The following is a 27,641-nucleotide window of genomic DNA, read 5'->3' as shown; positions in this document are numbered from 1 at the left end:
TTATGCATCCTGTTACTGCAAAAGTGGCAAACAAAAAATGAAAGGATCAGAAAAATCAGGACAGCAATACATTTCACCTTGCAATACAGCTAATCTGCTTCTACTTTTTGCCCTCTGCATGAACCGCTGATCCTCTTCCCCGCCCCCGAGCCAAGCATCTAAGCTTCATAGATGAAAACAAGAGGTTAGGACAAACTTCCACTACCCTATTCCTAGAAATGCTGAAGGTTGTCACACAGAATAGCTTAATGTCCATATTCAGTGTTTTGGAAATGAAAGAACAGACTTTACTTTTGCAGCATCCAATAAAATTGTGTTTAAGCTATGAGAAGAGAATCCATCTGAGAACAGATGCCATTAAATCATCATCATCACAAACAGCAATTCAAAAAGCATGTCTGAATCTGTGCAGCTGCAGATACCAAAGGTGCAGCTACCAAAGCCACTGTCCACTTTGTTCATAACTGCCACATATTCTTCACCCCTTTCTCCTCCTTTTTTAGGAAACTGTATTTCTTTGTGAACACCAATAAAAGCATCAGGACAGATTAAGTTGTGATGTAAGTTAATCACACAAGGTAAGAGGCCATATTAGGTCTGACCAAGGAGGTGTCTGTCCAGTCCAAGACTTCATCTGCAAGAGCAGGCATGAGCAGATAAGGGAGAACTGGCCAGTACTTCCTTCAACTGCCCTCCCAACCTCCATTTTTTTTTCCAGCTTCAGAGACAGACGTAGTTTCTATTTTTAGCAATTCTTGAAGGTCTGGCCTTCTCTGTTCTTGAGCCCACATAAGTTTTCCTCACCTCCAACATCATCTTGCAAGGAGTTCCATACATCTACTATCCATGATGTAAGAAACCCTCATCTTTTGCTTTGCAACGCACTCTTACTAACTTAATTTGATGCTTACAGCTCTAGAAATCTTAATTCATCTCTCATGTCCAGTTACTCACGATTTTGCAGATTTCTGTTAAGCTCCCCCTCACTCATGGCTCTTCTAGGTTGTTACCACTTACCCTGCTCCCTGACTGGTACCACTTTGTTTACTGTAACAGAAATAGGTGAGGAATAGTCAAGCTATACAGATGAAAATACTTTGGTTTCATGACCACATCAGTATTTCAGCTTTACTGGTATAAAAAATTATCACTGCGGTATCTTTGAGCTTGGGAATTGCCACATCCCTTTTATATACTGATAGTTGAAGCACAGGTTAACAGATATGTTCATGCATTTGCCACATGATTGCCAGTGGCAATTTGTTATGCTATTCACTCATGTCCAAAGTTCCAGTCCAGGGCCAAATTTGGAAGACACCTTTGCTTGCAATTACATTATTTCACTGGAAAAATAACATGTTTCTAAGACTGCAAATAAAGAAAAAAATCATTGTGTTCATCCTACAATATAGTAACCTATTTGGCAATATGCACAGGATTCCCCTCTACTCAGCACTGGTGAGGCTACACCTGGGGCACTGTGTTCAGTTCTGGGCTTCCCAGGTAAGAAAGAGATGGACATACTGGACAGAGTCCAGCAAAGTGCCACAAAGATAAAGGGATCAGAGCATACCTCCTACGAGGAAAGGCTGAGAGAGTCGGGACTGTTCAGCCTGGGGAAGAAAAAGCTCAGGATGGGTCTTATCAATGGATATAAACACCTGAAGGGAGGCTGCAAAGAGGACGGAGGCGGCTCTTTTCAGTGGTAACCAGTGACAGGACCAGAGGCGATGGGCACAAACTGAAACATGGGAGGTTCACACTGAACATAAAGAAAATTATTTATGTATTTATTTATTTTTAACATGAGGGTGACTGAACACTGGACACAGCCTGCTCTAGGAGACTCTGCTTGAGTAGAGGGGTTGGACCGGATCATTTGCAGAGGTTCCTTCCAACACCAATCATTCTGCTATTCTGTGATTTTGTAGTTCAAGGGTCTCCACCCATTTACTTCATTTGTTTAACTGCCACAGACTAAGATTCTTTGAATGCCTTTCATTATACAAAATACTTAATTTTAACTTTCTAGACAGTAGGAACAAGGGCACATGGTTTCAGATCACTGTGAACTTTAAAAATTCACAGAGACTGAAGTGCTAGAGCTCTTCCTCAAATACAGTTCCCCCTTGCCCCTATGAGATATTCCTGGCTTGGTAGCAAACTGCAGTCCATGTGTCTTCCATGCAGTCTTCCACTGGCATTGTTTAACTTTACTGTTACGTCCCTGTTGGTTCTCCTCCCCAAGCCAGTCTTAGCACCTGGGGCCAAGGCCTGCAGCTCTCCCGCAGGGACAGCGATCAGTCAGCCTCCAGATGAGGAGATCCACTGTTTGTACTTCAGTTATTGCTGGTGGACAACTGAGTTGGTGTAATACTTAAGTCAACCTGATCTAGGCTTGAAGCGCTGCCACTCTTGGTAGGTTAACTCAAAGCAACGCAGCACAGCCTTAATCAAGGAACCATTCCATTTACTGGCACTTCCCCCCCATTTACAGAATATCAAAATGCAAAGCCAAAAAGAACTGAACAAACAGCCTGTACCTGAGCTTTGGCTGCCAGAATGAAGGCTGCTGCCTTCATACCCACCAGAGTCCAGGAAATTCTTCATGCCCTATTAGCTTCTAGCCTTACGTATGAAAGGCACAAACACATTCTTGTTTTCCCACAGAGGAGACAGAGGTTATCCTAGCCATTGCTTTTGCATCAAGCTAACCTTAGCCTTCCTGAAATCAAGACACACACAGATACAAGGGTCTGAAAAACAAAACATACTTTCATTTTGACAGGGATCACATTATTTTTTACTTCATTTTGCTAACTAGATTTTTAGTATGCTCAATATTTATCTGAAAGCAATACAGTTAAGTGTACATGAACTTTAAGACATAAGCTGGAACATAGGAGGTTCCACTTAAACATGAGGAAGAACTTCTTCCCAGTAAGGGTAACAGAACACTGGAACAGGTTGCCCAGAGAGGTTGTGGAGTCTCCTTCTCTGGAGATGTTCAAAACCCGCCTGGACGCGTTCTTGTGTGATCTGATCTAGGTGGCCCTTCTCCAGCAGGGGGATTGGACTAGATGATCCTTTGAGGTCCCTTCCAATCCCTAACATTCTGTGATTCTGTGATTTAAGTTAGTAAATCACAAAGGATTTATACAAAAGCCACTAAAAGCCTTTGGACATGCAAGGGTCATACAATTATCTTAAAAAAAAAATTCTTTTTAATGCTGCGAGCATTTTTCCAAATATGATCACTCTGCTCTCACACTGTGCCATCTTGAAACAGAGGAATGTGACATGGCACTCCAGCCCTAGCTCAGTCCTGCAGAATTTCAGTTATGCATACTCACAAGGCAAAAACTGCACATACTATTAAATACAATTAAGGCTACACTGTTAAAATACTGTCAGAGAAACATAAAGGTTCCTATGGCAACATTAACTCAATTGCGCTGCATATAAGCTATTTGTTCCACTTGTATTATTTTCATCCAAAAGGTAATTTCAGTCTGGTAACAACATTAAAACAAGCATTTAAAATATAAAGAATGAACACTGGCTACCAGCTTAAATTGCTGCAGGAACTCTCTCCTTTTTATTTCTTGACGCTTAGAACAAAGGAAATTTTCAACATGCTAGAATTTTCTTCTCACTGTCCTCCCTCCCCTGCACACCACCACCCTCTCACCCCCTCTTCAATGAGACAAGACAAAAACTGTTCAAGGCAGGGGTATGGGGCTTTTTGTTTGTTTGTTTTAACAGTATTTTTCTACACAGCTGATTGGAAACATACTGGTGTGATCCAAAAAGGCACTAAATTTCTGTGGAGAAAGTAATTTGTGTGATCAAATGATTTCAGAACTCCTCAGAAGACTTGGAAAGATGGGATAAGTATATGATGTTCCCAGCTTGAAGACAGAAACTCTGGACAGACAGAACACTATATATCCAGGTATCTACACTCAAGCATCCCTTCAATTGTCCGAGAAATTGTAGTTCTACAAAGTGAGGGCTGGAAGGGTTGTCAAGTCGGACAGGAAAGTCTGATTAGGCCAACAAAGCAGCTGCATACTTGCAGAACCCTCTTTTAACCTCTGCAGCTGTACTTTTCCTTCCTACAGCTGTATATCGGATTCCTCTTATCTAAAACTTACCAGAATGGTACATTTTTTTTGGTGGACTGCTTCTACAAACATTAAACCCCTGTGTATTCAAAAATCTCCATATTATAACACCGCATTTGACTGGGTTATTACTGTGTTACTAGCCTAAAAGTTCATATTAAATTTGAGTGTAAGAACGATTTCAAGTAATAGATCTGTGACTGTAAGGGACTTACTTTTTCCCTAAATACAATTATTCAGATTCATTTGGCATTCCCTTCCAGCTGCTGGATTTTGTTCTATTTTTCTGTTTAGTTTTAAAACAAACATACATTTATTTGTTCTCCACAGAACAAAATATACAGACTAATAAAAGATTCTGGTAGCCAACTCTCATCAGCTAGACCCAGCACTCCTTAAGTTTGAAGTTACAAAGAGGTTTTATTAGGCAGAAAAGTCGGCTTGAAAATCTCAAGAGCCCTCTCCTTCTCTTTTGCTGCAATAAATCTGTGCCATGGGTCAACACTAAACGGGTCTGCGAAAATTAACCAGGTAATAAAATCACACAAACCGTTTCCCTTGTTTGAAGAGAATTTTCATTAAAGATAATTTCAACTACCCCATTTATAAACATGGCCTCTCAAGAAGGCTGTAGCAACACACTCAAGAATGCAGTGAACCATGTCACTAGAGTGCAAAGCAGCAGCAAGTCATCTCTGATGGCAAATAAAAGTATTTGAAGAGTATCATTACATAGCATGTCGCTATAAATCCTATGTTCCCATACTTAGTCATTCTCAGCCTTCTTCTCCAAACCTTTTCCAATTCCAGGAGGATTCTCTGAAACTGAACACTGGAGCTGGATGGACTATTTCCACAGCACCTGCAACAGAACCTCCCATTCGATTAACTGTGTGTCGTAGTTTTTGGACTGAGGGTCGAGACAAGAACCAAAAAGGGAGCACCCACCAAACATGGTCTCGGGCAAAACATGACTCAGGCTTTCTTCATAAACCAGAACAATTTATTAACAGTTACTTAACAAAAGACAAAAGGGGACGAAACCGGTTACTTGAGAGGAGAAAAGAGAAAACAAGGCCCGATCTTAAAACAACACCTCCCCACCCCCTATTTTCCTTTCGCTCCTGGCTCTGCCTTCCCCCCAGCAGCGCAGGGAGACAGGGAATGGGGGAGTACAGGTCAGTTCATCCATGTTGTTCACTGCCGCTCCTTTCTTAAAGGAGGAGGAGTCTTTACACCATTTTTCCCTTGCTTCGGTGGATCCCCTACTCACAAAGAAAAAGTCCCCAAACTTTTCCAGCGTGAGTCCTGCCCGCAGGATTGCAATCCTTCCCCATGGATTGCACCAGTTCGGGCTTTACCAGTCTCGGCCTCTTAGGGAGCTGCTGCCACTCGTGTCGGTGTGGGTCGTCCCACGGTCTCCAGATGCCTCCACGACCTCGTCGTGCATTCCATGCCCCATTATCAACAGTACCTGGTCGCGCATCCCCTGCTCCACGACCTCTCCTGGGCTCAGGCATCTCCTTCCCGACGTGGGTTTCTCCACGGGCCACGAGTGGGTCTCTGCTCCGCCGAATACACCCTGGCTGCAGGGGGGCCGCCTGCCATCTCACACCGATTTGCAAGGGAAGCCTCAGCTCCAGCACACCTCCTCCTGCTCCATCTTTGCTGACCCGGTCGTTGTGGTTGTCTTCTCTTAGATATTAATCCTCTCTAGGGGAGCTCGGCCCGGCAGGCACCCCGGGAGCGGGGTGCTTCCCGAGCCCCCCATGCGGCTCCCCCGGCGCCATCCTGAGCACATGGCGCCGGCCCGGGCCCGGGCAGCCGCCCGGCCGGGAGCCGGGAGCGAGGGCAGCGCCCTCCTGCTCTCTCCTCGCTCCTGAGCAAAAAGCCCTTTCCCGCCCCTTTGTCCCAACTTAAATAGGGCAATTCGCAGAGGCGCCAATTTGGCTCAACCTCCCCCGGGGGGGATGGGACTCAGATCTGGTGGCACAGGGAGCAAATCCCCTCCCCTGCCACCAGAACACCCCCCCACACATCAGACTATCACACTGTGGGTCACCTTTCTTCTCTTAGCTACAGCATCACATCAGGATGTTCAGATAATTAAGCACCGTGTCCTTTCATTATTTTCTACCGTCACCAACACAGTCACCACCACTCAGGATAAAGTTGTCCAACGCATTAACATCGTCTGCAGTCCTTTTTATTACAGGAGCAGCTGTACAGTTCACCACTATGCAATGTATATTGTTAATAGTCAGGTGCTGTCACAATACTTGCTTTGCAAACTGACTTTTTTAAACTTACTTTAAAAAACCAAAGTGATTAAAGAGCATTAAAAAGGAAAGGAAGTATATTTAAAACACCAAGTTGTGTGGTGTTGTGGACACGCTGGAGGGAAGGGATGCCATTCAGAGGGACCTTGACAGGCTGGAGAGGTGGGCCTGTGAGAACCTCATGAATTTCAACAAGGCCAAGTGCAAAGTCCTGCCCATAGATAAGGGCAATCCCAAGCACAAGTACAGGCTGGGCGGAGAATGGATTGAGAGCAGCCCTGAGGAAAAGGACTTGGGAGTGCTGGTGGATGAGAAGCTCAACATGAGCTGGCAATGTGCGCTGGCAGCCCAGAAAGCCAACTGTATCCTGGGCTGTATCAAAAGAAGGGTGGCCAGCAGGTCGAGGGAGGTGATTCTGCCCCTCTACTCTGCTCTCGTGAGACCCCACCTGGAATACTGCGTTCAGCTCTGGAGTCTGCAACACAAGAAGGACATGGAGCTGCTGGAGTAGGTCCAGAGGAGGGTCATGAAGATGATCAGAGGGCTGGAGCACCTCTGCTATGAAGACAGGCTGAGAGAGTTGGGGCTGTTCAGCCTGGAGAAGAGAAGGCTCTGAGGAGAACTTCTAGCAGCCTTCCAGTACTTAAAGGGGGCCTACAGGAAAGCTGGAGAGGGACTTTTTACAAGGGCATGTAGTGATGGGACACAGGGCAATGGGTTTAAACTGAAAGAGGGGAGATTTATATTAGATATAAGGAAGAAATTCTTCACTCAGAGAGGTGAGGCACTGGAACAGGTGGCCCAGAGAAGTTGTGGATGCCCCATCCCTGGAAGTGTTCAAGGCCAGGTTAGATGAGGCTTTGGTGTAGTGGAGGATTTCCCTGCTCATGGCAGCGGGGTTGGAATTAGATGATCTTTAAGGTCCCTTCCAACCCTAACCATTCTACGATTCCATGATAAAAGCCCAACTGATTTTCACGGACAGGCTGGCATACTGTCATTTCTAAATTGGGATCTCATTTACAGAACTGAAGAGTTACGGGTGTTTCACCTAAAAGAACGCTGAACAGGAGACATCCTGTGACTGCACATTTTGTAAGAGCAAACAACTCTGCAACTTAGGACAGAGATCTCTTCTAGTGTAATATTTTGCTTAGCAAGAAGTCACTGTGACTTGCTTAACCTGAAAAGAATGGAACCAGCACAGTGAAAGCATTGTATCAGCAGCTTTCAGAACCAGTATTTAGAAAAATGGATGCTTCAGATTTGATTGACTCTCCTCCGTCAAAATGGGATTGCTATACAGGACTTCAAAATAGTACAGGTACTTCCTACAGACAGGACAGAGCTGGCCCCTCCTGAGCACCATAAGGGCACACTGATATCACCTGATACAGACAAAAGGCTCTTCTGATGCAGAGAAGAGCCTAACTGTTCTCCCACTGAAACAAAATGATTTAACATGAGACAGGGGCAGGCAGATGAAATTAAATTACTCAAGGACGAAAACCTGTTTTCCACATGAAAGGATTATTTCTCCCTTCCCCCAAATTATTACTGGAGAGCGCTATATTTGAGGGTATTTATACATGAGAAGCTCAACATGTGCCAGCAGTGCACTCATGCGGCCCAGAAGGCCAACCGCATCCTGGGATGTATCATGAGAAGCATGGTCAGCAGGTCAAGAGAGGTGATTCTCCCCCTTTACTCTGCTCTTGCGAGACCCCACCTCGAATACTGCATCCAGTTCTGGTGTCCCCACCATAAGAGAGACATAGGTCTGTTGGAGCATGTTCAGAGGAGGGCCACAATGATGATCCAGGGCTGGAGCACCTCTGCTACGAGGACAGGTTGCGGGAGCTGAGATTGTTCAGCCTTGAAAAGAGAAGACTTTGAAGGGATCTAATAGCTGCCTTCCAATACCTGAAGGGAACCTACAGAAAGGCTGCAGAGGGACTTTTTACAAGAGTGTCCCCTGATAGGACAAGGGGAAATGGGTTTAAGTTGAAGGAGAACAGATTTAAATTAGATCTTAGGAAGAAATTCTTCAGTACGAGGGTGGTAAGACTTTGGAATAAATTGACCAGAGAAGTTGTGGATGCCCCCTCCCTGGAGGTGTTCAAGGCCAGGTTGGACAGAGCCTTGAGTAGCCTCATCTAGTTGAGAGGCGTCCCTGCCCATGACAGGGAGGTTGGATTAGATGATCTCTGAGGTCCCTTCCAGCCTATGCCATTCTATGATTCTATATTTGCATTTGCATAAAATCAAATTGATGTGGTCTTCAGCAACCTATCTGCAAAATCAGCTGGATAGTTTAATTAAGGTACCACCAGGCATACTTAAATACTGTAAATGAGACCATGATAGCAGGAGCTAGACATTTAAGAGAATACACTCCTATCCAGCATAAACAAAGAAGAGTATAGCTTTAAAAAGTCAGATTTTGCAAACTGTTCACCACCTGGAAATAATGCAAACAACAATCTCTTTTTTACAACAATCTCTTTTTTTTTGTGGTTATATTTTTCCTGGAGACAGCAAAAACATTTGTAAAATGAAGCTGAGCTTAACATCATGCTTGATTGGATAGACAAAAATACTACAGTAGCATGGTTATGACCTATTTTTCTTACAAGGAAAAAAACCCACTGACAGTCATGATTGCAGCTTCCTGGGAGAGGGAAGGCATGTAAGTTGCATTATACTGAAGGAATAAAGAATCAGGAAGCCCAGAACTGGACTCAGCACTCAGGTGTGGCCTCACTAGTGCTGAGTAGAGAGGGAGGATTACCTCCCTTGACCTGCTGGCAACACTCCTCCTAATACAGCCCAGGATACCATCAGCCTTCTTTGCAGCAGGGGCATGCTGCTGGCTGACATTCAACTTGCTGTCCACCAGAACGCCCCTAGGACCTTTTCTGCAAGGCTCCTCTGGTGCCTCACCTACTCCTCCCCAGATCCTGTCTCTGTCTCTCATCCTCCCCGACGCTGCACAGCCTGCTGACTTCCTCTCAACTTCTCTGCTTGGTGACAGCTGTTGGCAGCAGCACACCTCCTGCACAAAAGAAGGCCATCTCTCCCTGTCTCATGGAGAGGCCCTGGCCACTCCCCGTAGCCTGGGACTTGCAAGGTGCAGCCATCTGAAGCTCTGCCTGGGGTGAAGTTTCTGCCCTGGCAGGGACAGGCACTCCAAAGCCTGGAGAATGTACCCTATGGCACATCCTCACCGTATCTGAAGGTTTAGACTGTTCTCAACTCAGATGAGGACCCTTCTTTGCACCCTTCCACATACACTACTGCATCTGTTGGCTGTCTCTGGGAGCTGTGCTCCAGACCAGGCTGTCACACAGAGGTCTCCCAAGCACCAGCTAAAAAGGTGCTTGACCTTCCCTAACGACAGCTCTGATCAAGGGCAGCTGACAGCTTCTCAGAAGCCACTAGAGCTTCCTCAGGCTCACATCCCTGTGGCTCCCTGCCTGGCAGCAGCAGACACCCTCAAGTTCCTCAGAGGGTTCCCAGGAGTCCCCACGTGAATCTGGGCCCCATTCCCATCAGCTCCCAAGGCAGAACCTGGACTCTTGTGGAGTGCTGTGTCTGTTCACTGCCTCAGAGAGCTGTGCTCTGGGCTTGGCTCTCACATAGACCTTTCCCTGGTCACCAGCTCAAAGGGTGCTTGAACTTCCCTAATCTGGAGGCTGGGAGACAGAATGTGACTTTGCTGCAACATACATTCAGGCAGCACATTTCAGAGTGGCTTAAAAGGCACTCTGCCTCAGGAATTTAATGAGACTGGTGAGATGACATTTGATTTATTTGATTATGCTTTAGTGTCAGATCAGTTTTATTTTGTTTCTTTGGTAGGGACTGGCTCAGTTTTCAGTCTGAAGCATGTGAACAAAATAATGACAAAAGTATGCCTTGGAGTTTTGGAATTTAAAAGAACAGCTGTGGCACTAATAACGCTATTCAGTTCCTCCCAAAAGGTATCTTCATCCAAGTGTGAAGACTTCATTTCCCAATTGCCAATCAAATTTTAAGAACTAATTCTCTGCACCACCTATCCAGGTTATAGCTTAAGTCTCCCCCCAAAGCTGTTAATGAATTAAAATGCTTAGATATTTAAATATTCATCTTTCTACCAGCAGGTTCAAAAATTAATTCAGAAGGAGGGCTAAGTAGCCTTGTATCTAAGCTCTTGAGTGACGTTGCAAGCAGATTCTGTTACTGCCAGCCTTTGTGTTTGGGGATTGAACTGAGGATCTCAAAGACAAAAAGCCACAGGAAGGCAGACAAATCTACTCTAACAAGCCACAGCAGTATAGCTAAGGGTCATTGTTGAATCTTATCCTGTATGGATCAACACAGAGGGAAACGCACCAGATTTCCACCAGCAGGTTATAAACCAGCATCAATGTCAGCCTGTACGCCAAAAAACCACAAGGACGTTTTTCATACGCCATTCAGAAATCAAATGCCCTTCTTGCTTAATTGCTCAGATTTCAAACCTCCCATGCTCATACAGAACAGTTACAATGACGACATTGAAGTGTGCAAGCCTTATGAAGCTTAACAGAATACCAATACAAGTCAAAGGATAGATTTTAAAATTCCAAGCAGAACTCTTGTTGTGAAGTCATCTGAATTCCAATCAAAACCAGTGAGTTCTATAAAAGAAGTCCCATAGGAATGAAATAGCCAACTGCAATCAGTATTTTGCCTAAAACTTTTGATGAGGTTGTGGAAGGAGATTCAAGACAAAGGATCCAAACATTCCGTTGGTACGTAGTTTTCTTAGCCGCTACAGAGAAATCAACTCAATTTACACTAGGCAAGACCACCACTCCTGTTTTGATATCTTAATAGAATGGAGGTTGTGCATTGCAAAAGTAGTTTAGGCAGTACAAAACCTTGCTGGAAATGGCAGAACATTACAAGTCTCAGTATGAGGTTGCAGTGTTTGAGAGAAATTTTTACTTAAATAAAGCTTGCCTTTCACAGTGAAAAGAGTACAGAAGCACCCAAGATTCTAATAATAACAGAAGAACAGTCTTTGTTACTGCAAAATACCGAAAAAAAGCAACAAAGTTTTCAGAAATCAACATTTTGCAATTATAAAGCTTAAAATATCACCCAAATATCACAATGAATTTAAGAAATCTGAAGGTTGCATTGGAAAAGTGATTTTAGCTCATTTTATATTTCTGTAGCATTATTATCCTTGATTTATCTTGTATGAACAACTTACTCAACATTTATATAAGCCTACCAGAAAAGTACTAGTGAGCAAAAACATAACATCTTAATATGAAGAAAAAACTAACTTGTAAATTTGGTTCACTGACAGGGACCAGAAATGTGCTCAACAGAGAACCTAGGTTTTCAGTAATTACTGAAATCACCACATGTACACACATATCCACAGCCCTCAAATATCCCACTGCTTTTTGATTTTTATAGGTCATATCTTGACTCAGCTGTAAACACCACACACAGTTAGAAGATTAAGCAGAACAAGTTCAGCAGACGAGAGAACCAGAAAAGAGTCAGTTTTAAAGTGGACTGGCATACAGAACTCGGGCATCCAAGAAACAAGTGTAGCGTAAATACTTGCTCTGTAATAGACTTTCATATGACAAGTTTTGCTAGTCTGGAACTCAGTAATCAAACTAGTTTAGTTTATAGTTTCTCATTATACACAAACTGCAGAAGATACTTCATTTTACTGAAAACCTTCCCAGACCACAGTGGCTTTCCTACTCTATCTTTGCAATAAAGCACTCTCTTCCTCCATGCACACTTGTGCTTAGCTTCTAGTACATGTTCAATGCTTGTTTACATATTCTAAGAAGAAATAATAAAATACAAGAAAAGATGGCATTTTTTGAATATCAAGTTACTTTTGAGAACAACTGTACTCCAGGCATCCTTTACAGTAGGGTCTAATATGTCATTATGCTCTAAAAATGGATGTACGAACCCAAGGAGACCTAAAGAAGCAATCGACAAAAAACATCAGGAACCAAAACAGAGACATCCATTAAGACAGTGGCCCTATTAACAGCATTTATACTCTTTTCATTTTACTATCCAGAGCGAATAATTTCTCTTTTAACTCAAAAATGATTGACTATATTCCTAAATTCAAGTGTTCCCTTGTGATATGCTTCCTATGGTAAAAAGGAAACCCAGCCCTCTCTGTTCCCTAAAAGAATACCTGTTCAGTCGCAGTAAAACAAGTATATGTGAGCATTCACAGCTGCTAATCTACTTTTCAACTGAATGGAAATACATTTGTATACTTGAAAAGCTTGATAATATACCACCCCAAACACCCATCAGCTCTTCAGAAAACTCGGTCCTTTCAGTGCTTCTACTTTAAGGGACAGCAATGCATCTGCCAGTTACCTTATATGCTGAATCACCCTAGAAGTACGATTTCTCACGGATTTTCTCCTGGGAGCAAATGCAAACACAGATGAACTCAAACTAGAGAATATTGTCACTACAAGCGATTAAGATTCTTTCACAAATAATGGTCTTTGGAGACACTTTCATCTATCAAACAACCACAGAGCCTCTCTTATTAAATATAAATGTATTAGAAAATGAAAGTCACAAATAGGTATGCAGTATCACAAGTTCCCTATTAACAAGTCTGTTTTATAGAAAAAGAAAATCATAGATAGATAGTGAGAACGAATTATAAAATGCGCAATGGGTATACGTGAACATGTAAGTGCATGTGCCTAATACAGAAATCATGTCATAATTCACATAAAAATGAGATTTTAAACAGCAAATAAATTCTTTGGAAGTACAGTTCTCAGAGAGAGTCGGGCAATGGAGAACTAGAGCATTGTTTTCTGAGTGCAGCTTAAAATTTTGGTTTGGGCTTGCAAATCAATTGTAGCTTTTTACATAACTTTTTTGACAAGTTTTTCTCCCTTTCGTGTTGCCATTCTAAAGCAGGAACAAATGAAGACAATAGTACAGTTTAGAAGGCATTTATTTTCAGAATCAGTTTACGTAGTAGGCTTAAGACAGCCACATTTTTTAATCAACTTCAGGGCACTTTACAAGGTAACCAAAAAATGCATTTGAGGAATTATCTTCATTTTAAGTAGAGATTGAAAATTTGGTCGCTATAGTTCAAAGTTCTTTCAAAAGAAACTACAAATCCAATTGTATAGCTATACACATATATTATATATATTATTCTATATGTGTGTATACATGCATTTATTTTTTAAAATAAATAAATATTAATTTTTTATATATATATACGTAGGACACTCCACTTTCCTAATTCTGTGGGGCCTTGAAATATTTTTAAGTAATCTAGTACCGAGGTTCAAAGGTTCAGGCATCTATCTTGTTCAAAACTTACAAAAGGAGCCAGGATAGAGTTGGAGATATAGATCACAATCAAGACAGAGGTTAAAGAGTCACTGAGCATGGTAACTGGCCACAAATGTGTTCAAAACCTACAGCAGAAGGAACGAAAAAGTTGCTCTAAATTACCACTCCTCAAAATCAACCTCCACTGCCCTTGGATGGGGTGTGGGAATGCAGTTTTAACCAGTGGAAAAACAGACGCATTCCCCTTCTCTAATTCCAGTTGTTCACAGCAGCTACCTGAACATCGTTAAAACAATGAGTTTCAGTGCAAGATTGTCACTACTGTGTTGCCATTCAGACTATTTCCAACCTAAGTAGTTACAGCTTAACTGGTGTGGTGAGAGGATATAAAATGTTGCTCTTCCTGATAAGCTGTCCCCTAAAAAAAACAGGAAGCCTTACAAAAAGCATATTTACATATATTAATAATGCATAATATTTACATACATTAAAATATGCACAAACATCCCCCTTGTTGTCCAGTATTTCTTAGTCTGTGAATATTTCCTGAATAAAGTCACAAGATATCCCTCCCTCTCTCATCCTCGTTTTGAAGCTGATCGACACTACAACACACCAGGAACCATAAGCAATCAAAAGACTTAATTTCACATCTAAAACTATTCTGCACTATCTCAAGTTTTAATATTAATTTTATTTGAATTATCTTTGTGTGTCTCTAAGAAGCGGTGAAGAAGGTAAAGCAACAATCTGTATGGGTAGTGCATTTTAATTCTGACAAAAGTACTTATTTTGCAGTGAATCCTTTTCTATTGCAGCAAAATTGATGAATTCTTCCTACAGTTAAGGAAAACTTGAACAGATTATGAAATTCGTTTCTGTTGTTTATTAAACTTAACTACATCCACAGAATTCTTAGACTACAAGGACACTGTTTTGAAAACAGTGAAAATTTTAAGATGATACTAAAACTTTCCAACAGACAAGTTACAGTATTTGCTTATCCCCTCATCAAGGTACAGAAGGAATGCCTTAATTGCAAGCACTGAAAAGGAATCATTGTGCAAGCAGCAACGCCCTGGAAAACACTCTCCAAAGTAATGATGGTACAATTCATGGGACTTTCTGCCAACTTAAAATAGTATTTTTATTTGGATAATTAATTTTTACATAAACCAATGTTCACAATGAATATCATAATTTCAATCTTTTTCCATAATTACATAACACATATTTTCATAGATGCATTTTATTACTTGTTCACAGTAACTGAACAAGTGTAAAGTCAGATATTTCAGCTTCCAGGGTATTAGTCTAAGGCTCAATGCAAGATTTGCTTAAACTCTGAAACTACTATCTATACAGGAGTGTCTGTATACAAGTAGTAAGGAATAAACTTTCCTTTATGGAAGTTCTCCTTGCTCGATTCCTCTTCTTTAAGCAGTTATTTCCCAACAAAAGCAGAAAACATACATTGTGACAGGAATCACACTCAAATTCTTTTCATTCAAACCAGTTGACTGGATTAAATCTTTGATCACAGCAACATGGTAAAGTTGCAGTCACCATGCTTGTAAGCTAAACGCTGGGTAAAATGGTTTTAAGTACTCACAGTTACAAGCAGCTACTGAGATCTGATTCCTCTGTTGTACATAGCTCCATTTTTTTATCCATTCCCAACAGTCATGCACTATTTTGAGTGACATGCCCCACCAGCATCTCCAGTCAGGAGAGTTAGGATGCTTCCATGCGGATTTTTGCCTTCCTTGTCTCAGTAGCAAAACATCTTTCTCACGGTTATTGCAGCAGACCACCTACATAGACAATCTTACTCATGAGACAGGACTAATCCAGTTACTAAAGACTTTGGAAACCTGACATTTCAAAAGATTTATTTAAGCCAACTTCTGCCACCATAACAACACTAACGGACTGACAGAAAACAAGGAGTTGTAGTACAACTGATTCCATAGATCAGCTTCAGCTCACCTCTCCCCCTTCCTGCTGTTTTGGCCGATTGGCAGGAGGTGGAGAGCATATGTAAGCTATCTACTAAAATATTTAATGCCTTCTATTAGAGCATTACACTCAGAATTCAGTTCCTCATGTTCTTAATGCTTTCTTTACCAACCTTGCTCCTTACAAAGTGAATTCTTCACGTGCTTCAAAATGCAATGAAGTCATCTTTGCAAAGGTTACATTGGAGCCCTATAACTCATTCCTTCTGAGCTCCACAGTGCCTCTGTAAGTCTACCTACATCTATCTGCTACTATAATCCATATAAATCCACTAATACATAAGTCTAACTACTATAGCTTTTGCATAAAACCTATTGGATTGACACTGCAGACTTTTAACATGCAACGCAATTGCACCTCCATATGAAACCATGGAGAGGAAAAAAGGAAGAATCATTTAACCATACATTACTCAAAAAATCAGCAATTACGAGATCAATCACAGAATTCTTCTCTACTTGCACAGCAAGTCAATATCCACAGTGGAAGAACCCAGAGAGACACGAATCCATTCACCATGATAAAAGCATCTACAGGCTCAAACAAAAGAATGAAAAACCAAGAAGGTCACAACACTACGCGCTTTCCCTCCAGGCACAAAAAGGTACCTTTCTGTCCAACAGTATGAATATGAACAAAAGAAAGAATGAAGGGACAAACCATCTCAACCAAATGCTCAAAAGTTTGGTTCTTTACAAGTCTTTCCTAGAAGTGTAAGCTGCAGAAAAATTATTTGATGTCATGTCGTAATGCTGGCATGCGGTGCCATCAGACAACAGCACAATGTGTCAGAGAACATGTTCAGAAAAAGCAAATATTGAAACAGGTCTGAGCTTTCTACACTGTATATGTACAGAAATTTCAGTCTCTTGCCAGAGAGAAACATAAGCATAAAGAAGTATTTCAGTTGTCCCGGTTTGAGCTGGGACAGAGTTAGCTCTTCTTTTTAACAGCCAGAAGAGCTCTGTGTTTTGGTTTTAGTCTGAGACTTGCTCTGAGAAGAACGCTGACAGCACACTGATGTTTATAGTTTGGCACTGAGGTCTCAAAGACTTTTCAGCTTGCCATGTTCTTGCCAGCATGCAGGAGCACAACAGGATAAGAGGGAGAATGGCTGGGATACGGGGTCCACGACTCTCCTTATGATTTGTGCTTAGACTTAGGATTGAGGGCCGAACTGGCCAATGAGTATTCCATATCATGCAAAGTCATGCCCAGTATAAAAGTGAGGGACAGCTGGAAAGAAGGGCCTTTGCTCTTCTGGGGCTCTCACTCTCAGAACTCTTGTAGTGATCTCTCTGTCTCACTCTCTATTTTCGGGCCTCTCACTCATCCAGGATTGCGGTGTTGGGACTTAACTGTTTCAGGATCGTTAGTGTGGGACAAGACAGGCCTCAGTCAAGGGGTAGTGAGCAACTACACAGTAATTGTAATACATAGATGTATATATTCATAAATTAGTAGTAGCATTATTAAATTGTTCTTATCTCAACACACGGGTCTCTCTTGCTTTTCTCCTTTGACTCCCTTCCTCATCCTGAGGGCGTGGAGGAGGGTGAGCAAGCAGCTGCATGGAGTTTAGTTGCTGGAGCACCCTAAACCACGACACAGTTTCACCAATATTTGATAATGTGGAGAGGTGCATGCACGGATTACAAATGCAACTTCTGATTCTGATTAAATGTTTGCTGTGTTTCCTATCTACCACAAACTTGAAGATCAAAGCAAGAAACGACAGCTCTCTTGCTTTCCACAGTTTGTAACAGAATTGCACGGATACTTCAGAGAAGGTAACAAACATAGCACTATTTTATTTGGCCCTCAGTATAATTTCTGAATTTTTGACTTACGGAAGTATTTCAAGGTCTCCTCTATTTGCTCAGTTGTTAAGTCAATATTCGCATCAGGGGAAATGAGAGGTGTATGAAGCCAGTCGTCGTGGTCATAACCATAGATTGTATCTGCTCTTAGCTTATAGTGAGGCAGCTGCTCTTCCAGTAGACTGATGATTTCAACTTCAGGAAGGTTGGTACTGTTGCACACATCGGGTAAGAGAAAGAGGACAGTCTCTGTTAGTTTCTTCAAATTGCGTACCATACATACAAGCTAGCAAAGACAGTAGTTTGTTTTGGCATCAGCAAGACTTTTCTGCGTAGAGAAAACAGCTCGATACTTATCAGTTTAGAAGATATGACTAGCACAAATGATCCAAAATAGCATACTTATTAGCAGTACAAAACAGAGCAAGCTCTTGGGGACAAAAAGTCCAACCACTAGAAGCAGAGACTCATCTACTGAAGAATAAGGTGAGGGTGAAGAGGGAATAGAGAGCAAGCAAGCATTGACCAAGACGGGGGTAGTTAAAACCTGAGTATGGAGAAAGGACTAGTGCACACAGGAATTTATATTTTGATGTTCTACTTGGCAGGTTATTTTTAGTTTGCAAGCTTTACATATCTCCTTAACTTGGTCTTTGACTACAATTCAGCACCACTATATTTTTTGCCTTTGCTGCTTGCAGATTGTTCTCAGAAAAAGAAATCCAGGATTGCAGTAGCCAAACAGTGTCCCCAGTTCACAGCTAAAATGCACTGGTAAAGTTGGCTGCAGGAACTTTTAGGGAACCTTTTGACACTATCATGACCTGCATTCTGTGATACCAGTTCCTTCATGTTCACAAATATATCACAGTTGCACATGGTTTCAAAAACGGATACTGACAGCCATCAACAACTGCAAAAACATTGCAATTAAAATTCAAGTTTTGAATCTGGGACAAGAGGGAGCTGAGAAGATTAACACGAAAATTTCAATTCAACACAAAAACTTTTTCACCATAAGGATGATCAAACATGGTGTCCTGGTTTTAGCTGGGACAGTGTTAGCTCTTCTTTTTTAGCAGCTAGAAGAGCCTCCGTGGTTTGGTTTTACTCAAGGCTCGCTCTGAGAAGAATGTTGATAGCAAGTTGATGTTTGTGGTTGGACGTGAGGACTCCAAGGACTTTTCAGTGGCCGGAGTGCAGAAGCACGTCAGGATAAGGGGGGAGAATAGCCGGGACAAGGGGGACACGATTCCCCTTGTGATTTGTGGTAGAACTTAAGATTGAGGGCCAAACTGGCCAATTAGTATTCCATATCATGCAGCGTCATGCCCAGTATAAAAGTGAGGGACAGCTGGAAAGCAGGGCTTTTGCGCTTTGGCTCTTTCGCCGCTTTTGCTCTATTGCCTTTTTTGTTGTTGTTCTCTCTCTCCCAGTACTCCCACTCTCAGAGTACTCTCTCTCTCTCTGCCCCTCTCTATTTCAGGGCCTCGCGTTCATCAAGGATTGCAGCTCAGGACGAGACGGGCTTCACATACGAGGGGGTGGTGAGCATCTACACTGTGTATTAAATCATCTGTATTACAATTGTTCTTATCTCAACCCACGGGGTATCCCATTTATCCTTAATTCTCTCCTCATCCCTGTGGCTGGGGAAGGTGAGTGAACGACTTTGGCGGGGGTGGGGGGGGGGGGGGGGGGGGGTGTGCAGTTTGTGTGCCGGAGTGGCCTAACCCACAACACATGGGAAAAGGGGTGCAGAGAGGCTGGGAAATCTCCCAACTTCGGAAAGATAGAGAACTCAACTAAACAAGGTCACAAGCACTCACTTTAAAAGACCTGCTTGGAGTAGAAGACATAACAGATGACCTCCAAAGGGTACCTTCCAACCTATAGTATTCTACAATTAAGAATTCTGTGTCTGTCTGAATACTCAAACAGGCATGATAATTTTAAATATATACATTTTAATTACCATATAAATTAACCACAGTATCTTGTTAAATAATTATTAAGAAACAGAGCAACTGCTGGTATGTTTTCTGTAAATACTTAGTGCACCAATCTGCATTCCCATTTTCATGTCAGGACAAAAGAAAAGAACACCACAGCCTCCCTCCCACCACTCATTAAATAAGAAAGAGATATCTACACCTATTTTGGAAGAGCAAGCACTACGGAAGGCTGCTACATGCTGTGCTACACAGCTCCATCTTTAACCAGTGCCACAACTCTTGCATCTGTTGCCGCAAGTCACCGCACAGTAAATATCAGAGACTGCCAAGGCCCCGAGAGCACCCACAGGCCTCCACTGCTCTGACCAGGCTCGTTGAGGACCCCACCCCACACCCTCTGCCCAGCGTCCCAGAAGCCCCATTTCCACCCACGTCCCCTGCCCTCCCCTGCGCAGGGCTGTCAGGCAGGTCTGTGCCCAGCTGTCCCCTGCCGATACTGACTCATCGCCTGGACTTCCTGGGCTGACCACAGACCCACTCAGTATCTGGTGCGTGCCTGATGATCCTGGGAGTCAGTTTTAAACCGTTACTGCCAGCACCTTTGTTCCTGCTCAGGAACAAAGGGACTGGGCTCTGCCAACAAGGACCTGCCCTTCCCATCCTGTGCTCTCACTCAGCTGCCAGCATGGCTGTAAGTCAGCCCGGCTCTTGCTGCTCCCTGACAAAGACACCTACTTTTGTAAGAGAGAAACTCATTATTGCGGGACAGAAGCAAATTGGCAATTCCACTGCAAGCTAGCAGAATTACCCTCTGTCACGGGAGGGGAAAGAAGGTGGAATGGGGAAGTAACATATACTTTTCTATAGACTATTAATTACCTCTTTTTTTAAATCTTTCTAATCCAGCAATTGCGTTATCTTAAGTATCATCCTGAGCACTAAAGGTGGCAAGAACATTACTATTCTATCAGAGAACAGAGCAGTGGATACAAAGATAACTCATATTGTTAATCTCCTGCCTATATTCTTTACAGGATGCTATTGATTAAAACTAAAATCCACCCGGGAAAGTTACATTATACCTTATGGTTCAAGGAGTCTGCAATTACCTACTAGGAAATATTCTCTGCTTTCATCCAGGCTGTTCTGCTAACTGTTGTACAAATGTATGTAAATGTTCTCCAAACCTCTCTGCAGAAGTGGATATGCAAAGTTAGTAGCATTAGGTACCCCCATGTGTAGCAATGCTATTTTTATGGAGCTCCATGCAATGTGAGAGTCAGCCTGCACACACGATTTTAAGAGGTCCTTGCAGCCCTCTCACAGGACTACTAACACACAGAGAAACAAGACTTGTTTTCCATGTTTCCAAAGCTGAGAGTTAACCTGTAACTACAAACCTTTCTTCTTCCCTGGGTACCTTTTTAATTGCTGACAACATCCATCTTAGTGCCTGCAACCCTCTGAGTTCAGAAAAGCCAGGTGACCACCTAAAAAATACCTGTTGATATCAACTAAACATTCGAAGATGTGTGTATGTACATGCATACACAAAGATTTTTAATATATATATCTACATTATATAGATATGTAGATGTAGACACATATCTTTGGATTACCTAATTGATCTCACTGTCAAGAATAAGGGGTTCAGTTTTTTTGTTGAGGTTGGGTTTTCGGTTTGTTTGTTTGTTTTTTTTTTGGCTGAAATGTCAGTTCACCTCTTGTGAAAAATGTAAGAGTCTACACAGTCTGACTGAAGTCGTCTTCTTGAGAACAAGGAAATAAAAATGTGTGAAAAAATTCAAATCTTTAGTGTCTTCTTTCTGCTTTTAATTAGTATTTCAAAAGAAATGGACTGACTTTAACAGATGAAAAGATAAAGTTTCAGGCAAGTAATTCTTGCAGAGAAGTAAAATGGTTTTGCTGTGTCATAAAAAAGGTAGCAGAAAATGGAATGCAAAAGTTACCAATAAAATGTAGGTAGGAAAAAACCCATAAAAAACCCCAAACCCCTCACATGCACACACACAAAAGAAACCCATACAGTTTTATGTGGAAAAGAAATTCACCAGAACATGATGGACAGACAGTAAATAAATAAGAATTATAGCGGAATACAAGTCAACCAAGACAATTTTTCTACTTTATCATTTAACAAATCTTGAGTGTTTCTGAGCAATTCAAAAGGCCTAACAACTGGAAAAGATATTAATAAGTAACTGGAAAGGCAACTTATTATGATGCTATTGTCATTAACTTCTATAGCGATTTTAAAATCTGTACACCAGCAGGAAATAGAGGCAAGCTCTGATGTAATTGCCTATTTAGAAAAACAGGACACTAATTACACTCATGTATGACTAAACATTAATTCACCATTTAAATCAGAGCAATATTCTCAGTGCTACAACTACGCAGTCTTCCCCCTTCACTTTTCCTCCCTCCCTTCTGAGTGCAGGAACTTGTTACGGGACAGTACGCCAACAAATGCCAGTCCCCATCCAGAAACACCAGCTACATTTTATAAAAGACCCTGATTGTGCTTCCAGACAGTTTTTATTAATGTTTCTGATAAAACTGCAAAGATAATGCAAATCAAAAGAAGTTCTCTACTCAGAATACCTGAGACATCATTTATGTTTTATGATTAAGTTAACTGAAGTCCAGCCGGCATGAAACTGTTGCACTTCTCTTGTCCTAAATGCTACCTTCATTTACTGAGTTAAATATAACACCATAAGCCTAAGACCATTAATTGGATCATTATAAAAATGATACAACAAAATACACTTGAACTACATCCTCAGAAGTTGCTCTGTGACAGAGTCTGGGCTTTGTTGAAGCAATTTTAGACTTGCAATTTCTGGACATCCTTCGCAAACAGAAACTTCTACAAGCAAATTACAAAAAACTTAAATACTAAATGAATCATGAACTCATGATTCTTACTACACTGTGGGTCATTCCAGGTTCTGCTTTTGAAAGAAAAGAGTTAAAGATTTTCTAAGGGTCTGGCATAATGTAGAAGTCTACAGCTTTCACCACTTTCTAGAAATAGTTTTATAAATAAACAAAGTACACTTCTTAATTCTTTTTCCATATTATTTTTGCAAGTAATGCATTCCAATGCTTGCTATCTTCATAGCTTACATGTGGCACGTGTACAAGCACCCTCACCTCTTTTTGGTGCAAAATACATTCCTCCATGACCTATCTACAGAAGATACAGCTCCTCAGTCTGTTTTACAGGAGTTTCTGACATCACTCTACTGTATGTTTTGTAAATGAGATTAAATCAAATTCTTTCAGAGACTTTCTTTTTCTCTGATGATTTTGTTGTGTCATTTTCTAATCCACTCTTGCAATAAAGACTCAAAAGGGGCAGAACACTCCCATTGAGCTCTCTTCTGCATTTCTTCCTACTTTAGTACCTCTTGGATAATTATTAATGGATTACTTATCAGCATGTTCTGTATCTTTTCATACATTGGCATTTGACTGACTGGCGTACTTTCCCTTGTCTGAGTACCTTAAACCTCTCCACCACCACACTCTCAACTTAAGACAGCCATTAAAGTTCACTGGTTGTTCAGCTTGTTTACATTTCCCTCAAGGAATTTTATGGACTTGCTGATCTGATGCCCTTGACTATTTCATCTATTCCCTCTCTTCTAACCAACACCTCTAGCAATTTAAAAAGCACAGTAAGTTAACTTTTCTTTGTGGAGATTGAATTAAGGGTGGCTTTTTTTTTTTTTGATAAATTATCTGGAGAAGAATGAAGTATAATTTTTAGGGCAACCAAGCATGGATAGGACTACATTTGGTTATTTTGGGATGTACACTTACACCCCTCCTGTGTTGACAAGCGAGTAAGTTGATCAAACAGAAAATGGAGTGAGACTCTAAAAACAACAGGAGCTGACTGTATCAAAGGGGCACAGTGCTCCCAGAACTGCCACTCCCCCTCTGTGCACATGTCACCCAGATCCTAAGACACTGTGCAGAGTGCTGTTACCCACTGCCATTTCCATCCTGCACTAACACAGCCATGCAATACATTAGGTCACTTCCCATACAGTGTTAAACATATATTTAGCTGTCAGTGTTATCTGGATAGGAGAAACTATGCCAGCATCCCATGACCAAGCAATCCAACATCAGCTGAACTACTTCAACTCAGGCTAAGTTCAACATGAACCATATGTAGATGGATTTTAAAATTTCATTCCAAACAACATGGTCACCTAAAGCAGCTCATCTCCATTCCTTACCAGGCTTTCGGGTTTCACCTGTTTACAGCTATAACTGAATAGTTCTATCTTACTGTAGAAATGAAACCTAGCTTGACTGATAAACAAGGAGCACCTACTTCAGCATCAACTTCACACAAAAGTAGTGAAAAATTCAGAGAAAAGAATCTAAAGCAAAGAGAAGGGACGGAGAGGGCTGTAGGGGACTAATTAAAAAAAAAAAAACCACCACCCACACAAACCCAAACATATCCAAAACCATACACAGAGAAGACAAACTCCACAAATCTCAAAGCCTGTTCTCTCCAGTTTCAGAAACACAATACAACATAGCTAATTGGTACGGTCATTGCATGGAATAAAATACTCAGTTCGGATCTGTCTGAATTCTGGTCCAAACCATCCTTGATCTTTATGGTTTTATTGGTTTGTTTTCAAGCAGAGGCTCGCCTTTCAAGGTAAAAGGACTTCCAGGTCTCTACAGAACTGCTGGCAGTAGATACTGCCACCTGGTGTGAAGAAGTGCCATATTACCCAAACCCCTAAACCACCAATGACATTTTGTCAGCCAGTTTCTCGTTTACAGCCCGTTGCTGTAAACGAGCAAAATAACTACTCATAAACCCAACCTCACCACGAACCAGCTAAGGTCAGGGTTGTGCTCAGGAAGGGACACACCAGAACACACAAGTCAAGATAAGGAATACCACTAGCAAACTGCCCAGAGACCTTATCATTCCTAGAGCACCTTGCCCCAGGTGGTCCTGCTGGAGGCCAACATCTTGCCAACAGCTCGAAGTAGATGTGCTTTGTGGAAGTGCGTCCTCCAAGAAAAGGGAACAATTGCTGCACAGAAGTGGTATGTCCAGCAGAGCAGCTACACTCTAGGTGTGACCTTGGGGAAGCACTGCTTTGCAACTTTCAAAACACAAACTTTGGTTGTCATGTTGTATCACCCACCCACCCTGAACATCTTCCAGGCTACTCACTGCATCACTATCCAGCTGCTGGTACTCAGCCCACAGTCAGAAAGGGACAGTCTAAATACCGTCTCCTTCTTAAAAAAATTTGGAAAGGGACATTTAAAAAAAAAGTCTCTGTAGTAACTTACAGGTAAATTCTTTAGTTTCCCACAACAGATTTAAAACTTCTTAATTTGTCATAGCCTTTTGAGGCAGTTGGGTAAAGGGAAGTAGATAAGAGCACAGGAAGAAAAATAAGATGAGAGAAACAAGAAAACTCTCTGGAGGAAGCAGAACATTGTGCTTCCCCTTGACACTTAGCTTGCTAAAATTTAAAACAGAGTAACCCAAAACTCTTTGAAAATGGATCGTCAATAAAAAGCAAATTATTTTTTTAAAAAGCACACAATACCTGAAAAGGGTCAATTCCAGTGCTGGCTTCCTACTAGTTAAATAAAAGGAAAGTTCTCTGGAAGACAGGGCTACTACATGGAAACTAAAGTCCAGCCATATGTAATGCAAGAAATAAAAGTTCATCAACTTGAGACTATCTCATGCTAAATACTAGTGAATCTTGACTGCTATTTTTGCTTCACAAGATGCATATACACACAGAGAAGACAAACCAAAAGTCCGTGCCCCTTCTTAGAAGCCAAAGACCAGTAACACTTGGCAAATTTGTTTCTCTGTATGTAAAAAGACATAATATCCTATAGTATGTGTATCTTCACACAAGAGAGCACTACATTTTCTACTATTTACGTAGGAAGCGCCCTGTTTAAAATTTTCAATGTATTCACTATCACTCCCATTTTTAAAAGGATGAAGAAACATACAACTCCATAATTTGAAGAGTCATCCTGTTCCATTGGGCTGAGAAAATTCTGGAAACTCCTTCTGAGAAAAGTCACCTAATCTAGCTTGACAACCAGCCAAGAGGCTGTGACTACATTAAAGAGGCCATGACTACATTAGGATTCTTCTTTCTCAGCAGACCACAAACCTAAATCCTAATCATATTCCATGATGGAAGAAAGAAACATGGCCTTTCTCTAAATGTTTTTCCAGCAGATATTTCCTGGCTGCTTGAAGCAGCCCAATAACCTCATTTGTCCAATGCTTTCTGTCCATTTAGACAATCATGGAATGGAGTGTCTTAGTCATTACTGTTGTGAGAAGCTCTACATAAAAATGAAGAGCAAAAAGGCAGATATGAAAGGTCAACCCTGCAATTACGCTGCTAGCTAGTCTACTGAAGAGGGAACAACCTGTAGACATTAATTATTTTGAGTTCCATGGGTCTACACAGAAACAGGCATTAAATATTAACTGGGGTCCAGAATTACAAGTATTTCTTGAACACTATTTAACAATTACTCTGCACGTATACCTGTAACAGGCAAAACCTCAGAACTCACCATATTTCTATTCAATTTCAGTTCTACGATGCCCAGAATGTGGCTAATTATACTCAAATCTTACAATACTACTGCTGACTCAGGACTGTATACACGATACGTGTTTTAATGTAAAGCGTGTGATTACCTTCTAGAGCAAAGAAGGTTACTTCTAATAAAAAGAAAAGTCACCATCCTCCCAACTCACTGACTTGCCCAAAGGGAAAGTTGGCCTTAGCATCCTACACACATCAGAAGTCTCATTGCTGGCTGCAAAGCCAAACTGCTGGAAGAAAAGCTCGTCAACAATAAAGTTCTTTCATACTTTAAAACTCAGACTCCTCAAACAGCCATGGCAGCTTCTGTAACCTGACTCGTGTGACAGGAATTTTGGAATTGCAAGTCCTGACCACCTTTAACCAAAGTTGGTTAAGCAGTGGTTCTTCTGCCTCTAAACATGGAAAATACTGCACAAAATCCAGTCTTCCATGGGAAAACAAAAGACTCCATGCCAATCTCAGGTATCCCTATTCTAGGCTGCCACAGCAAGGCTTCAGCTGACCTGTAACTCAATACGGCCCATAGAGCTTTCTCTCTTGTACATATAGATCTCAACTGGACTTCTCATCTTGCATAGGTGGGGCACAACGGAAAAGGTAGGCAGTATTTATGGTAGCCAGGTGGGCATACTGAATCATGGAAAAGGAATTCTAGAAGAGAAGTCCAACCCACGGAGAAGAATGAAGAACCCAAACAGGGATTCTCACCATTTCTCTATATAATACCATATGTCACTTCAGTTATCTGCCATTTCATATTTTAATTCATACAAACACGCACTAATAAGAGCAAGGATATGAGTAGAAAGCAGAAAGACTTTAAGCATTTGCTTTTCTTCTCCTCTCCCACTCCCTTCCCCCACAACAAACCCAGCTCATCATTGGAAAAGAAAGAATATCCCTTCTCCCCCAAAAGTTTTAAAGGGTTTATGCAAAGGTGGGGAAGCTGCACAGAACATAATCACAATTCTTCCTTTGCTACAAAGCAGAATTGGTATTGAAGGATCAGATCATTCAGTATTACCTGAAAGAACAACATTGTGCAGGAAAAATCATTACACTGACCAGGCTGCCAGCTGGAGGGGAAGAAAAAAATGCACTGGCCAAGTCTGTCTGCAGAGTGGACAAGCCATAGAACCGTCTTCTCATACAGGTCACTGGGCTCAGCCTACATCCGCGGTTTTGGGTACTTAGAGCACTATTATTTCCAGAATGTTACCTTAATCAGTAGGAAATTCTACTTACATTTGGCAATAGAAGAATAATTGAAGAAGTAAACTGGGTGAAAACTTGGTTTAGTCAAACACATCAAATAAATACTGGGACAAAGTTGGGAATGTCAAAGCTAATAAGGATAAAACCATTAGAAACTGCAGCTCCAGTGAGAGGAAAGTCGTTGTTCATTAGG

At 41.6% G+C, this 27,641-nt stretch overlaps 1 protein-coding gene across 1 annotated transcript in view; it reads right to left on the bottom strand.

Moving 5' to 3' along the window:
* Positions 1-27,641, bottom strand: part of TRAK1 (trafficking kinesin protein 1) — a 108,231-nt gene that overhangs the window by 43,095 nt on the left and 37,495 nt on the right. Inside the window, exon 4 of the mRNA XM_086615168.1 lies at positions 17,635-17,853. Within this exon, the coding sequence (XP_086471294.1) occupies positions 17,635-17,853 (219 nt within the window). The remainder of the gene's footprint in view (positions 1-17,634; positions 17,854-27,641) is intronic.

This window comes from Tauraco erythrolophus, chromosome 7 (assembly GCF_009769465.1).
Source record: "Tauraco erythrolophus isolate bTauEry1 chromosome 7, bTauEry1.pri, whole genome shotgun sequence".
Taxonomy (NCBI): Eukaryota; Metazoa; Chordata; class Aves; order Musophagiformes; family Musophagidae; genus Tauraco; species Tauraco erythrolophus.
Note: the sequence above shows the minus strand (reverse complement) of the source record. Positions and strands in the feature narration are given on the sequence as shown.